Below are 14,464 nucleotides of genomic sequence, written 5' to 3' on the forward strand. Positions count from 1 at the left end.
GCCTGCGTGGGTTTTCTCCGGGCACTCCGGTTTCCTCCCACATCCCAAAAACATGCAACATTAATTGGACACTCTAAACTGCCCCCAGGCGTGATTGTCTTGATGTGCCCTGCGATTGGCTGGCAACCAGTTCAGGGCGTACCCCGCCTCCTTCCCGTTGACAGCTGAGATAGGCTCCAGCACTCCCCGCGACCCCTGTGAGGATAAGCAGCTAAGAAAATGGATGGATGGATGTGGTTCCTCTTCTCGCATTGATCACGCTCTTCTTGCAGCTGGAAACGGAGCAGGGCCGACGGACTTCGCTGGAGAAGTTCACCCGCAGTGTGGTGAGTTTTACTTTTTATTTTTTAAAACTCAACCTTTACAGCTGAGACAATGCCAATAACGACAAACAAAAAAACACTCTTGATTGAATGTGTAGCACCTATATTTATTATTTCACCATTATTGTTGCTAACAAATGACAGACTGCTACTTTACAGCAGTAGCAATATTATATTGTACATATTGCAAAAAATATCCCTCTAGTTGCCATCCAAATAATTGTGAGCTCCACGTGAATGATGTCACAGCAATCTGATTGGATGCTACTAAATGCTTCATCGCCATTTAATTACTTTCATTCACCTTTTGGTATTTTTGCATGAACACGACATGTGGAAAATCCCCCAAAATGTAAACAAAAATGCAAATGAAAATGCAAAAATGACAAGCTTTTTGCGTTTGTTTGTACGCAAAATATAATTCTAGTATTAGCTCATTAGCTTGCCCATTTGCAGCTTTAACACGGCTTTCATGGTCGAGGATCGATTGGTTTTGTAATCGCGCTGATAAATATCCACGCAAATGTTCCTTTTCCCTCTGACTTTGATTCATCGCTCGCTGTGCTTGAAACAAAAGAACTTGGCCTAATTGGACCTGCTCGGAAAAAAAAAGCAGATGTGTGTCGATACACAAAGTGTTACTTTTAACGCACTTGTTGTAATTAAGCCACTCCAAATGAAATTAACTCATTTTTTTTACTCGGGTTTACCTGCAGGGCAAGTCACTGACGGGCAAGCGCCTGACGGGCCTCATGCAGTCGTCCTGACCCGGTCCGGACCGGGGCACCGCGGCGTGAGCGTGCGCGTGCGGGAGGCCACGGGGGCACCCGACTACTGGAACCGGACCGCCATCGCGCTTCGTAACTCTCCGAAGAGGTGTTAAAGGAGGCCGGCAGCATGCAATAAATCATCTCAGATGACTTTGGCACAGCAAAGTGACAGTGCGGAGGAAAAAAGAAAAAAAAAAGTACAAAAGAAAGTGGTACTCGTCGAAAGTACAAAGCACAAAGCTGCCAAGGCGATCCGTTTCTTTGAATTGGTGTAAAAGAAAATGAACCCTCGGCTTGACGATTTCGCGAGATTAATGCTGACGTTACATCACCCATCACCACGGCGACAGAAGACGGAGGCTGTGACTGACAAGGAAAAGTATTCATGACGAACGCCCGCTCGGAGTGGATCGTGAACAGTGAAGGTAAAGTGGCAAAGACGACATCTTGAGCTCTGTGCGGTGATCACTTTACAAAAATGTAAGTGCAACACTTCAGATGACACACGACTTGATATTTTCCAACGTGCTTAAATCTTCCAAACATTCCACACTCCATGCAGCCGCAGCTTCAAATGTAACAGGCGACTCCGACCGTTCTTCAGTAAAGAAGACTATGACAATAAAAGGGGAATGCACAAGACATTGATTTGGTCTATTATTATGGACGATATTAAAAAAAAAAAAAAACTGTACTGTAGTGTTTATGGAGGTAAGAATAACACCTTTGGAAAAAACAGGCTAAAATTCCTCTTAGTAGTCTCACGTGATAGTAATTAATTATTATTAGCGTAACGAGAATGCTACACTTTTGTTATTTCTGAAGTCCAAACAAGTTCGAATAAGCAGTAGCTGGACAGAAACTCGTTGCTGTTGCAGCACCGCCACCTAGTGGTAATTTTAGTCTCACAAATGCAATATTTAAAAAAAAAAACTGGCTGCTTGACAATTGCAAGAAAAGAACAGAATTGAGTCTTAAAAGATCTTTTAAAGTGAGGAAGAAAAAAAGAAGGCAGCTTGAAAAAGAACAGAAGAAGTTTAAAAGAAACAACATTTATCAGAAAATGAAGATACGGCAATAATAGAATCGTACGGTTCTAACATTCATTGTGGTTTGGTTTTGTAATTACAAATTATGTTTCTTTACTGATTGTGTCTCATAGTTTGACTCAAATTTTAGGGAAAGCTCTTATTAGGATACACCATTGCAGAATACAACCAAAATAAATGTTTTGTTAGATTAATACCTCTGAACATTTTATTTGTAAAAAGCACAATATTTGATATAACTCAACTCAAAATGGTTAAGTGGTAGTACTGCTGTCAGTTGCTGTATTCAGGAAGGTGACTTAGATTAAGGTTTGAAGTTAAATATGGCAGCAGGTCAAAAATAATATGAATGATTTAGTATGGTAGATATAAGTTTAAATGTAGATTTGTTAATATTTGTTTGTCATTGTTTTGGTAACATTTGCTGTATTGTTTAGATTTTGAATGGTAAATTTAATTTTGGGTTGAAAGTGCTGTACATTAGAGTAAGGAAAGTACGTTATATTAAACTTTGGTAAGGAGGCATTACATATTTATTGTCCAGACTGCCACTGCATCGAAATCAGTTTTCAAAAGCTTCAACCAGAGTCTATTCAAAGAGGTCGGTTGTTACGCGGCGCCGGCGGGACACGACAGCGGTTGCACTCCTGCGACTTCCAGAGCCTTGTCGAAGTGCACCTCCATGACCTTTGAGGCTTTGGTGATCTTCAGGTTCCTCATGCAACCTCTGAAGGACGTGCGGCCGGTCAGAGCTGCCTGACGAACGCCGTCTGGAAAAGACGCGCATAGCCGTCACTTGGCACTCTACGTCACTCGCAGAACAGAAAATCACAATTCCATCATCTTTTCTACATAATAGGCAAACGGCTGTTATTGCACTATGAAGTGGAGGTACCTTGTTGATGTATCACAAAAATGCTTGTAATTTTTCAACGTTATCATTTTTGTTATATGACAAACTTGGTACGGATTTCACTTCGTACCCGGGTACCCGCCCACGTAGATGGGGTCGTTGGTGTCGCAGGTGTTGGACCGCGCGTTGGGACTCTGGGCCTGGCTCATCTTGCCATCCACCAGCAGCTCCACCCTGTGGCGAGCCTTGACGGCGACGACCGCGTGCCACCGACCGTCGCAGAAGCCGTCGCCGTCGGGCGCGTGCATCGCCGTGATGCGACCGGCGCCGTTGTCAACGTGGAAGAGCAGCTAGAAGAAGGGAACCGACAATGTGGGTTCTCATCAATTATCCGGGCACAATAATACTTTCTTATCGGGCCTCAAATGATTCTTCCCACCTGGCCCTGAACAATCTCAATACCAAGTCCATCGTTGCCTTGGTTACTGATGGCCAAAAGGACGCCGTTAGTTCTGCTGGTTCGGAACTCCAATGCAATGGACACGTCCAGACCCACTCTGTAGTTGGACACTAAATGGGGAACGGATGATAAGTCGGTTGCAGTACTGAAAGAGGCAACTCTCAATTTTAATAACTTTGGTGAGTACGGAGTGCAATCTCACTCATATCACTGAATTAATTTTTGGCTATTTGGTTTTAATTGATGATCATTAAGCAAATCAAATAACAATCTGTGAACATTTATCGACAAAAGTGATTTTGCAACAAACTTTAATGCAAAATCTTTTTCAAAAAATCTCATTATTCCCATAATCGATGGCATAATCAACAGAAATATGGATTTAAAAAAGATTCAGCAGTAACCTGCTTTTAAGAAGCCGGTTCCGTCGAAATAAGTTCCCGCCTCAGTGGCAGGGAAGCATCTTCCGACCATGTGACCCGACGTTGGCGTCGCCATGTCGAGCTCGAAGTCCTCGGTGTGTGTCTCGGTACGACCTGGGAAAAAAAAAAAGCCCCGTTAAAATGAACCATAAATGGACACAGAACATTTAAAATGCCTCTGGTTTATGTTTTAGGACGTTTTAAGTTCTAAAGCGTTCTTACCTGTAGCCGCAGCCTTTGTGCTGACCGGACCACCGACCATCTTCAGGTGCCGCATGCAGCCGTTGATGCTGTAAAGAATCTGAAGGCAGACGATCCATTTTCGCACATTTCTCATGATGTCTTTTCGTCATATTTGTGCTTCCCATTACCGGTCCGATCCGCTTGGTGGTGTAGTTGTGCGGGAGACCGCCGACATACAGCGCGCCCACCACATCCAGCAGGTCTGCCTGAAAACCGAAACGCCGCAAATGAAAAAAGACACGCAGTTACGTATGCATCATTTTCGCGACGTAATAAATCTTTGGCATCACGGCTGCTAATAAAATAAAGAATGATGAACCTTTTTGGGGCTGATCATCTGTTTACTGTATCGCCCGTCCACCACCAGGAGAGCCCGCTGCTTGCTGCGAACCACACGGATCTGAAAAAAAAAAAAAAAAAAAAAACTAAGAAATTATGCTAGGTTTGATCCAGGACCCGCCTGTGTGGAATTTGCACTCCGGTTTCCTCCCACATTCCAAAAACATTAATTGGACACTCTAAATTGCCCCTAGGTGTGATTGTGAGTGCGGCTGTTTGTCTCTATGTGCCCTGCGATTGGCTGGCGACCAGTTCAGGGTGTACCCCGCCTCCTGCCCGTTGACAGCTGGGATAGGCTCCAGCACTCGCCGCGACCCTCGCGAGGATAAGCGCTGAAGAAAATGGATGGATGGACAAAGAAATGACAGAAATGGCTGATGAGATCCACTAATTGGCACCTATTGGATATTTTGTTTTATTCCAATGAGCAAGTAATAATAATGATCACCGAAAAGAAAAAAAATGACTGAATTACACTTATATGATTTTTTTTTTTCCATCCACACAGGAAGAGAGGCAGGTTACCCATTTTGATGGTCCTCATCTTTTACACCAAATGGGCAAACGACAGCCTGGGGACCATTTGTGGTCAGCCATATGAAGAAATCATACTTCTTAGGTTCTACACTTATTTTAGTAGTCATTATGGACATGGGGCCGGCACGGTGATCAACTGGAAAGCGTTGGCTTCACAGTTCTGAGGTCCCGGGTTCGATCCCGGACCCACCTGTGTGGAGTTTGGATGTTCTCCCCGTGCCTGTGTGGGTTTTCACTCCGGTTTCCTCCCACATCCCAAAAACATGCAACATTACGGTAATTGGACACTCAAAATTTCCCCTAGGTGTGATTGTGAGTGTGACTGTTTGTCTCTTTGTGCCCTGCGATTGGCTGGCAACCAGTTTGGGGTGTACCCCGCCTCCTGGCCGTTGAAAGCTGGGATAGGCTCCAGCACTCCCAGGCGACCCTTGTGAGGATAAGCGGCTAAGAAAATGGATGGCTGGATGGATGGAATATACTGTTCAATGGAAGGGTCGAGCAGTCTACTTGATTTTAGTGTGTTGAAGAACTTAAAGATTGACAAAGTGGTTTTTTCTGTATGCGGCCCTTGGAAGAAAAAGTTGCACTGAATGAAACCATATTTGCGTGCTTTTCTGCCCCACCTTATGCCAGCTGCCATCATTGATGGAGAAGGGGACGCATCCAGATGTGTTGCCGTGGCCGAGGTCGTAACCCAGGCACACCTGTCCGTCCTTGATCTGCGTCACGGCGGAGGAGCAAATGACAAGTGCGTCAATTATCTCTATTATCTCTCTGGAAACATGGCGGCATGAAAACGAGCATTCCGCAGGGTACCTGGATGGAGACGAAGTCAGCGTGGTTGATTCTGGCCATGTAGAGGACCAGTCCTGACTCCTCCTGGGTTCTCAGCTCAAACTCCAAAATCAACCTGGAACACACATGGACACATTAAGAAAAACCAAATCATCTGGAAAACTACGCTTACTAATTGTAAATTTGTCTTGAGGATTTAAGTCATGTTACATGGACGACGAAAATAAAATTTAAAAGGCCATCCAGGAAAAATGCAGACCTAGGATACTTAAAATAAAAAAAAATAAAAAAAAACAGAAATTGTGGTTGATGCTCCTGGTTCCAATTACAAACCTTTCTCTAACTTTGGCGTCATCGAAGGCGAAGCTCATGTGACTGTTCCTGCTCAGCCCGAACTGGTAGGCCTTCTCAAGGGCCACGGGGGCCACAGCCGAGGGGCACGCGTCCTGCAGATTACGTTAAACACGTCAGAAACACACAACTACGCATCGAATGAGTCCGTGAAAGTGGAGCCAGTAAAGTGATCGACAATGCTTGGTTCAGCTTTTCTTTATTTCCTTTCACATGACAGAATGATTAAAAAGTGCGAGTTTAACCAGCGGCCACTAGATGTCAGTGTTGCAATATAATCTTTTATTTTCAATCGTCTTCTTTTTCTCCCTTCTCATCTTTATCCGTTTGCCCTTGACCCGCAACGCTTTTTCTCATCCTTTCCATTTCATTTTCAGTCCAGTTTCATGTTTTCTTCCGACTTTCTCGCCGTGTCCTTCTTCCATCATGTCAGTGATTTGGTTTTATTCGCCTTGTTTTCATCGTGTAGTCCAGCACGAGTGATTCGGATTTTCACTCTGGGATTTTGATTCATCTCCGTGTTTGTTTCCTTTCCTTCATCAAACTTGGAAAAGAGAAAAATGGTGAAGGTGACCTGCAGAAGAGTCTCAAGATGCTCAACCAAGATTGTGTGCATATACTAAATAATGTGTGTGGGTTTCTTTCGGCTTGTCCCTTTCAGGGTTGCCACAGCGCATATATATGTTTGGCACAATTTTTACATCGGATGCCCTTCCTGACGTAATCCTTCTCGGGAGTGGAGGCCCCAGTGGGATACGAACCCACAACCCCTGGTTTATCAAACCAGTGCTCTAACCACTGAGCTACGGGGCCTCCATATACCAAACAATAATGAGCTGAAAATACATCTTTCCTCATAAGAGGCCGGCTGCGCATATCCGCAACTTGGTTTCACGAGTGAACAACTTGCTTTTCTGTGATTCCAAATTTTAATCACAATGCCGGATATGTAACAGCCAATCAAAAATGTCACATTGTTATCAAGTGTGTGTTGGCAACCAATTTCGAAATTTGCATTTAAGCTTTCGCAACAAAAAATACATTTCTGGGATCAAAGTGACCAGTACCCATATAGAATACAGTAGAAACTGCTTTTTTGTTTTATAACCCTGCTAAAAAAATCTATAGCATACTATAGAATGTGTACAGAACAACTTGTTCTGTAGAACTTTGGCTGTGATTTCTATAGAATTTCTACAGGGTCCTAAAGTTCTATGGTTCTTCAGAAATGTTCTATAGAAGATTTTTAGCAGGGAATATTTAACTATATTCATATTTTCATGTACCCGCGATCCAAAAGCAAAGTATGGAGAGTATCTGTTGCCAAAATGCATGATGGCAGTAAATGAAATGGGCTATCATTGCCAGAATTGCAGACTGTAATTTTTTTTTTTTCAATTATCAATTATAGTTACATCCAGATGTGTCATTGGGGCGAAATTACACAATAACTCCTCATACTTTCTCCACACACCATGACATGATCAGCTGGGCTGGGTGAAGAAGCAATTTCCACTTTCAAGTGAGTTCCCAATAAATGGCGCATGATTGATTGCTCAGTATCGGCGGGAAGGTATTTGTGTTTGGCATTGCGCCACATACACACAGTAAAGTGCTGCCCGAGAAGCAAAAATGCACATTGTGTGCTTTTCAACCTTTTGAAATGTTGCATTTGCTTTCTTATTACTTTTGCTTTCGACTTGCCAATCTTCCATGACATGACCCCGCCCTCACCTGCCTCCTCATGTCTCACCTAACCATCATCATCCTCCTCAAAACACATTTTCATCTCCTATTTTTCCACCTTCATCGTTGTGAGACAAAAGTTAGAGACACAATTTGTGTGTGTGTGTGTGTGTGTGTGTGTATCTTAATCTCCTCTGGTCTCTTGTTCTCTTTCAAGTGAAGACATTCCCCGCACGGCGACCTTGCTTTGTTACCGCCGACACTCACCTCTTATCATGGTCTGTCTTCATATCCGCTCCTGCTCAACCTCTGCCTTTCTTCTCTTTCTCCGCCTCACCAGACTCCGCCGAACAAAAGAAGCTCTCTCTCTGGCTCTCTCCCTCTCCCTTCTTCTCATTCTTCCCTGCGCTCCCTCTCCTGTGGCTTTCCATTAAGCCGACCAAAAAAAAAAAAAAAAAAAAAGCGCAAGGCGCCGCGTTCAGAAATTGTCCTTTCCTCCTCCTCTTCAATGGCCGAGGCCGTCGTCTTCTTCTTCTCCTTCTGTTCTCCTTTGTTGTCCTCTTCCTCCCTCCTTTTCTCTCATCTCCTCTGTGGCTTTCCATCCGGCTAACAATGGGAAGATGGTCCTCCATTCAGAGGGGCTCGTCTTTTCATGGAGGTCACACCGATAGAACGTGAAGCCATTAAGTCGGGACTTTGTATAAGTGTAGCTATGCGTGTGTGTGTGTGTGTTGCCAGCGGGTTTCCTTCAAAGAGACTTATTATAAAGTCAAAATGAGCCACTCGTACAGGCTCCATGAGTTATTATCTTTAGTCCCAATTTTTTTTTTTTATTCCTTCAGAGAAGAACACTCAAACTCATTGGTCACACGGTAACTGAGCGCTCATTACAAGCCATAATACTGTTTTAACCTCTTTTCCGTCTTTGAGCGGCAATTGTGTAAAGCTTAGACCACGTGAGATGATTCTATTATGCCTAATTGCCCCCGCCAGATTAATATCTATTTATCTTTATAGCTTTGTGCTCTGGAGGGCCATCACTTTTAAGGAATAAATTGAGATGAACCTGATTCAAGCTGCTCACAAAGAGTGATTCACTTTGGCCTGCACATGCATTTTTCTATTTGTGGATAGGATGAAGTACCGATGGAATTATCACCCCCCCCCCACACACACACACACACACTAAAATAACTATGAAGGAATCAATTAAAAAAAGTTGTATTATATTTTGAATCATTGCAGTACTACTTGAAATCTTTCTATATAGTCAGTGTGCAAGTGTGTATACCGTATCAGCAGTGGGCGGGGCTTCAGCAGAAGTAAGCGTAGCAGTGGGTGGGGCAGCAGGTAAGACAAGGGCCGTGGGCTCCTGTCAGTCATCAGGGGGCGGGAAGAAGGGGGATTAACGGGCACAGTCATGAAGCGCATGTAGCCACGCCAATCAGCAGCAGCATTAGCCATGCAATGACAGTTAGAATGCAATTCAGCTTATTCCTGTTGCGATGATATTTTCTGCATTACTGTGGAAAAACACCAAGAGTTGCCTTTCTAATTCATTTCTTAGGCTATGTTCATAAAGCAGGCCCGTTTGCCCAAAACGTAGCGCACTGATTTGGGCCAATACGGGATGCTTCCCTTCCCAGTACTGACCGCCTTCAAGTTTTGATACTCAATATCAAGAATCTTGCTTAGTTTCAGGTTTAGTTGCGTACATCCTGTTTTCGTATTGATGAGTAGCTGAGCCATCGATGGCTATTAAGGCCCGTGACATTTTCCCACCCCGTGCCTTACATCAGGGGTGGTCAATGCGTCGATCGCGATCGAGGCAGTCTTGGTCGATTGCAGGACGGCATGCCAAAAAAAAAAAAAAAAAAAAAAAAAGACGTCAGCCAATGTTCCCTCTAAACTGTGCGTGTGCGCAATTGTGCCCCGCTGATGCAGTCTCTTCACAGATATTCTACGTTGCGCGCAAAAAAAATAAAAATCCAATGCAAATTAAAAGTATAACATGGAGCTATTCAGTTTGTGGCATTTTGCAATGTGATTCAATGAGGTTATTACAGCCAATGGCACAATTCACATACATACTATAAAAAAGGAAAAGAAGTAGCCACTGGTTTCTTTTAGGCAGCACACGGAACATTCTCCAACAATGACCGCTGCTCCGCCACGCTCTCTTTTTCCTAGTTTACCTTACACCCGCCCCCCACCTCTTAGAGATGTAGACTCATAATTAGAAATGTTACAGTACTTACGCAGCCCATCAAAGAGTTTTATAATGACAGCGTCCACCACCGTTGCTTTAGTTAGCAACACAGTCTGGGCGACGTAGAGCAAAGACGGGCTAGACACGCTGCTCATGTTTACTTTCGATATTAATGGAGAAAGTTAAAAAAAGAAATGCTGTTGTTTTAAGATGAAATGACTGTTGGAGTATCTGAATAATCGAAGAAAAAGTGGTTAAATTGGATGAGATTTTCTCTTTTAAGAGTGGGAAAGGCCTGGTCTGAAGCCAAAGTAGAAAGTGCAGGATGAGATGGTGTGTAATTTTAAAATTCCGCCTTAGCACAGCCTGATCCAGGATGAAAGCACAGACAATACAGTGCACAAAAAGCTAATTTAGAGGCTGGCAGCTTGAAAAGTAGATCTTGGGGTAAAAAAGTCTGGGCACCCCTGACTTACATTGCTTCACGACCATTCCATTTTGTCCCTTGGGGCCTGATACAGGGGATGCCGTGGCATAGTATAGTGGAATAGTATAAATGCAACCTTAGAGGAAAGAGGAGGGATTGCAACCTTTTTCACTTTTTGACTATCAGCTGGTGGCCAACTGTGGTTACTCCTTCGTTAACAAGGTCAACATTTTAATTACCTTCATGAGTTAGGGTTGTTAAGTGTCCTTGGGTACCACGAAAGGCACTGTATAAAGCCAAAGTTTTCTTCTTATTACTTTTTTTATTAATTTTATTTGATCAAAACGGAAGAAAATTCTCAAAAAATGATTTTTGTAAATTTAAATGCATTGAAAAATTTTGAATACTATAACAATATTCTTGGGTGAAACTATTGAAGTGTTCCAGCGAGCTACTGTATATCTACATGCCAAGGCTAAAGGTTCAAAACAAATGGCTGACTGTCTAACCACCTCTTAGCATCGTGGCGACTGCTTTGGCTCCCGCGGGCCCATAAAGAATAGCTGGCATGCAGTTAGCTGGCACATCAGTGTGACTTGAAAGCAGACAACCGGCTGCTATGGAGGGAGTTTAGTGGCTCAAGGCTAAAGGGACGATAAAGAACAGTTAATGGGCTGCACAAGTGCGGCGTGATGGAGCGCTAAGCTAACACAGCAAGGCCGCGGCGGTATTACGTTCCTCGGAAATCGGCGTGTGACTGAGAGGGCATGTGTTCACATTTGTTACGGCACTCAAAGTCAGGTGTGTAAAGTGAATGAATGCCTCCTGTATCCTTTACAATTATGAACAATTGTATTTACATATTTTGAACATCTACTAAGAGACATATAATATATGTGCACTAATGTTGGTGGACCGGCAAGGACACTTTCCACATTGTGTCAGCGCAAATATTAAGTTTCAGAGTTGTGTGCAGCGTTTGTCCATTTCAATTCAATTATTAGACACCATATAATACATAAGATATGGTATGTCTGACATATTGGTTGTGAAGTCCACAATATTGTTCTCTTTTGATTTAATATTAACATTAACGTGTCTTTAGTTGGAATCACTCACAGCGGGAAGTACAGGTGGCCACGTGACAGGCACAGGGGTCGGTGCAGCCAGGTCAGGTTTGGCCGCATCTTTTTCCTTCTGCGCCTCTTCCGTCGGATAAGGGAGAGGAGGCAGCGGGGCAAGGTTGGGACACTGGCCGATTTCAGCGCTGTCGAAGGACACCGCCTGGGAGAAGTCGGACACACTGAGAGAGGTACAAGAAGAGAGATTAAACGGAGATAAACAATGACAAAAGTATGCATTGGAATGACTAAAAAAAGAACAAGGTAAATAGGTGGATTTGTGCAATGACGTATTCCACCATATATATATATCTTCTAGAGCACTTATCCTTCGCACAATGTCTACTCATTTGCTGCCCTTTTGCTTGTTTGCCTCCATTGATTTTTATCAGTTACTTCACTCTGCCTCATTTGGTGTCATTTACACATTCCAGTGTTCCTATACACGGTTTTGTTATGGTTTATCTTAAAAAATACTTCTCAAAGTCTGTGTGTGGCGGTGGAATTTTCTGAGCCAATCAGAACTGAGTATTAAAGCAAGATCATGGTATATAGTACTATGTGCACTCAAATCAAAATTGTAACTGTTCTTCCACCTGCCTTAAAAAACTATCTATCTATCTATCTATCTATCTATCTATCTATCTATCTATCTATCTATCTATCTATCTATCTATCTATCTATCTATCTATCTATCTACTATCTATCTATCTATCTATCTATCTATCTATCTATCTATCTATCTATCTATCTATCTATCTATCTATCTATCTATCTATCTATCTATCTATCTATCTATCTATCTATCTATCTATCTATCTATCTATCATCTATCTATCTATCTATCTAACATATTTTTTTGTTTGTTTTATAAAATAGAACTGTTCTCGAAGTCCAAACTTTCCATACTTGCGTAGGAACGCTGTACACATGCATTTGTATATTTCCACTTCCTTAGAGTACAATCATTCAAAATCTAAATATCAAATTCCACTTGGCTAATCATGCGAAAATCAATAACGTGCGCAGGATAACGCACATCCGATCTCCGTGGGTGTTCAATGGTGATATGCAAAAAAGAGACAGACAGCCAGTCTGGAGGACGAATGAGGGACGAGGAGGGATCGCATGGGGAGGAGATGGGTTAATAGGGGTGAAGTGAGGTGAGAGAGGGACAATCAGACACAACGAGAGTAATGAATATGTTTATGCTGTTGGGCAGATCTGTTACTGCAGACCAGGCGCAAAAAGACAAAGACGGTATTGTCATCGCCAAGCAGAAAGCTGCCCTGCTGGAATTTCATGCCGCGGGGTCAAGGTGAACATCTTCGGTTTAATGAAGTGAAGTGATGTGATCAGTTGGGCCTCGGTGAACATCAAGATGTGTCCAAATAACAGACAATTCTAAGTAATGCAGTAAACGTGAAACCATGTATGACTAAAAATATATATATTTTTTTCGATGTGGCTGTTGGGGTACTTACACGGAGTTGACCATTAGATTCCATATACATCCTTGGAATGGAATGTTGGCCCTATTGGACGTCTGCTCCAACTCGGCAGGAATACCACCGAGGAAGACGCGGTGCAAGCTGATTGGCTGGTCGTTGGGAAGCGGAGCCTCTCTTTTGGCCTCTTCATCCACTTGAACTGCAAAAGATCTGATGAAAACAAAAATCGGCATTATGCTGAAAGAAATGAAATGGGAAATATTATTTATATCAACATATTTCTCTCTGTATAAGGTCATAACACTATAAAATATGGAAAATATATATTTGTATTCCTCTTTTTTTGTCTACGATATGATAGAGTGTCTTTGAAACTTCAACTGGCAGCTTGAATGAATATATGGACACTATTACATCCTACCTCAGCTTCTGTCAAGACTTGTGTGTACCAGGTAAGATATTTCACGCATTTAATAACAATAAGGTTATAAAATGCTAAACTGAGCCAACTGTACAAGGAGTAAGCTTATTCTACCTGGTGAGGACAGACCTTTGTGCAATTGGGCCAGAAAACAGCTGACAAAAGAAATCAACATTGCAAAATAAATTAAAACTGATAAACCAGTTGGCTGCTTATGCCTCTAAATCAGTCTGGCGAGGATTATGATCGGTAACCAGCAACAAGAGGTCGTCCCCCTAAGTGGAGAACAACAAAGGACTGACTGATGACTTGAATACATTCTAACGCAGATTTCAAAAGGACACTTTAACACCGTGCAACTACCCAGATCTACACCATATAGATAAGATTAATCAATGCCTGGGCAAGGCCCCTTAGTCCATCCTGACTCTCAGTAATTCATCAAATTTATTGGTCTAAGATGTCCAAGTCCTTTTGTGGAAATGATCATTTTATATAAAAGTGAGGACAAAAATCTCCAAAACAAAACAGCGTACCAGATTGTGAAAGGCACGCTACATACACCCTGGCTCACTAACCTGCCAGGTAATCTCTCGATGCGCAGCGAGTGCTCTCTACCGTCACTCAGGATGCCTTGCTCGGGCCGTCTGATGACACGACGCAGACTGTGGCTGCCCGTGTACACCAACACCTCCAAGGAGCCTTTGTTCAGCATCACTGAGAGGAAGGGCTGAGAGAGAGAGTGGGAGGGGGGGGGGGGGAATAGAACTTCATTAGGCCATGATATCACACGCAAACAATTCGCTGGGGACCACCAAATAGTGATCAAGACGAAAAGGATCAATTTCAACAAACAGCACAACACTAAAGACAATTTAATGAAGATTGCTTACACCTTACAGACACTTCCTATGAATAATATTTTCTCGGCACAACGTTTGGTTTGTTCAGGTTCATTGCTGTTTTTAGTCAGCATGAATAAACTACAGAACCAGATTTGTGGAGG

General features: G+C 42.9%; 2 protein-coding genes and 1 non-coding gene across 5 annotated transcripts in view; 1 reads left to right on the plus strand and 2 right to left on the minus strand.

Moving 5' to 3' along the window:
- Positions 1 to 1,179, plus strand: part of LOC133496513 (regulator of G-protein signaling 6-like) — a 60,897-nt gene extending 59,718 nt beyond the window's left edge. For all 3 annotated transcript variants that reach the window (XM_061812205.1, XM_061812207.1, XM_061812206.1), the window contains exons 17-18: positions 273 to 326; positions 1,040 to 1,179. In XM_061812205.1, the coding sequence (XP_061668189.1) occupies positions 273 to 326; positions 1,040 to 1,090 (105 nt within the window). In that variant the 3' untranslated portion in view covers positions 1,091 to 1,179. The remainder of the gene's footprint in view (positions 1 to 272; positions 327 to 1,039) is intronic.
- Positions 1,180 to 2,732: 1,553 nt separating this feature from the next.
- The window catches only part of lama2 (laminin, alpha 2), a 135,971-nt gene continuing 124,239 nt past the window's right edge, over positions 2,733 to 14,464 (minus strand). Inside the window, exons 59-72 of the mRNA XM_061812204.1 lie at positions 14,037 to 14,188; positions 13,071 to 13,247; positions 11,584 to 11,767; positions 9,120 to 9,200; positions 6,125 to 6,237; positions 5,813 to 5,906; positions 5,620 to 5,715; positions 4,440 to 4,520; positions 4,249 to 4,326; positions 4,100 to 4,178; positions 3,860 to 3,991; positions 3,435 to 3,565; positions 3,126 to 3,345; positions 2,733 to 2,912 (exon numbers count right to left, since the gene is read on the minus strand). Coding sequence (XP_061668188.1) covers positions 2,752 to 2,912; positions 3,126 to 3,345; positions 3,435 to 3,565; positions 3,860 to 3,991; positions 4,100 to 4,178; positions 4,249 to 4,326; positions 4,440 to 4,520; positions 5,620 to 5,715; positions 5,813 to 5,906; positions 6,125 to 6,237; positions 9,120 to 9,200; positions 11,584 to 11,767; positions 13,071 to 13,247; positions 14,037 to 14,188 — 1,779 coding nt within the window. The 3' untranslated portion in view covers positions 2,733 to 2,751. The remainder of the gene's footprint in view (positions 2,913 to 3,125; positions 3,346 to 3,434; positions 3,566 to 3,859; positions 3,992 to 4,099; positions 4,179 to 4,248; positions 4,327 to 4,439; positions 4,521 to 5,619; positions 5,716 to 5,812; positions 5,907 to 6,124; positions 6,238 to 9,119; positions 9,201 to 11,583; positions 11,768 to 13,070; positions 13,248 to 14,036; positions 14,189 to 14,464) is intronic.
- trnai-gau (transfer RNA isoleucine (anticodon GAU)) lies at positions 6,883 to 6,955 on the minus strand. The gene has a single exon. It is a non-coding gene; the product is annotated as a tRNA-Ile (tRNA).

Source organism: Syngnathoides biaculeatus, chromosome 23 (assembly GCF_019802595.1).
Source record: "Syngnathoides biaculeatus isolate LvHL_M chromosome 23, ASM1980259v1, whole genome shotgun sequence".
NCBI classification, from domain to species: domain Eukaryota; kingdom Metazoa; phylum Chordata; class Actinopteri; order Syngnathiformes; family Syngnathidae; genus Syngnathoides; species Syngnathoides biaculeatus.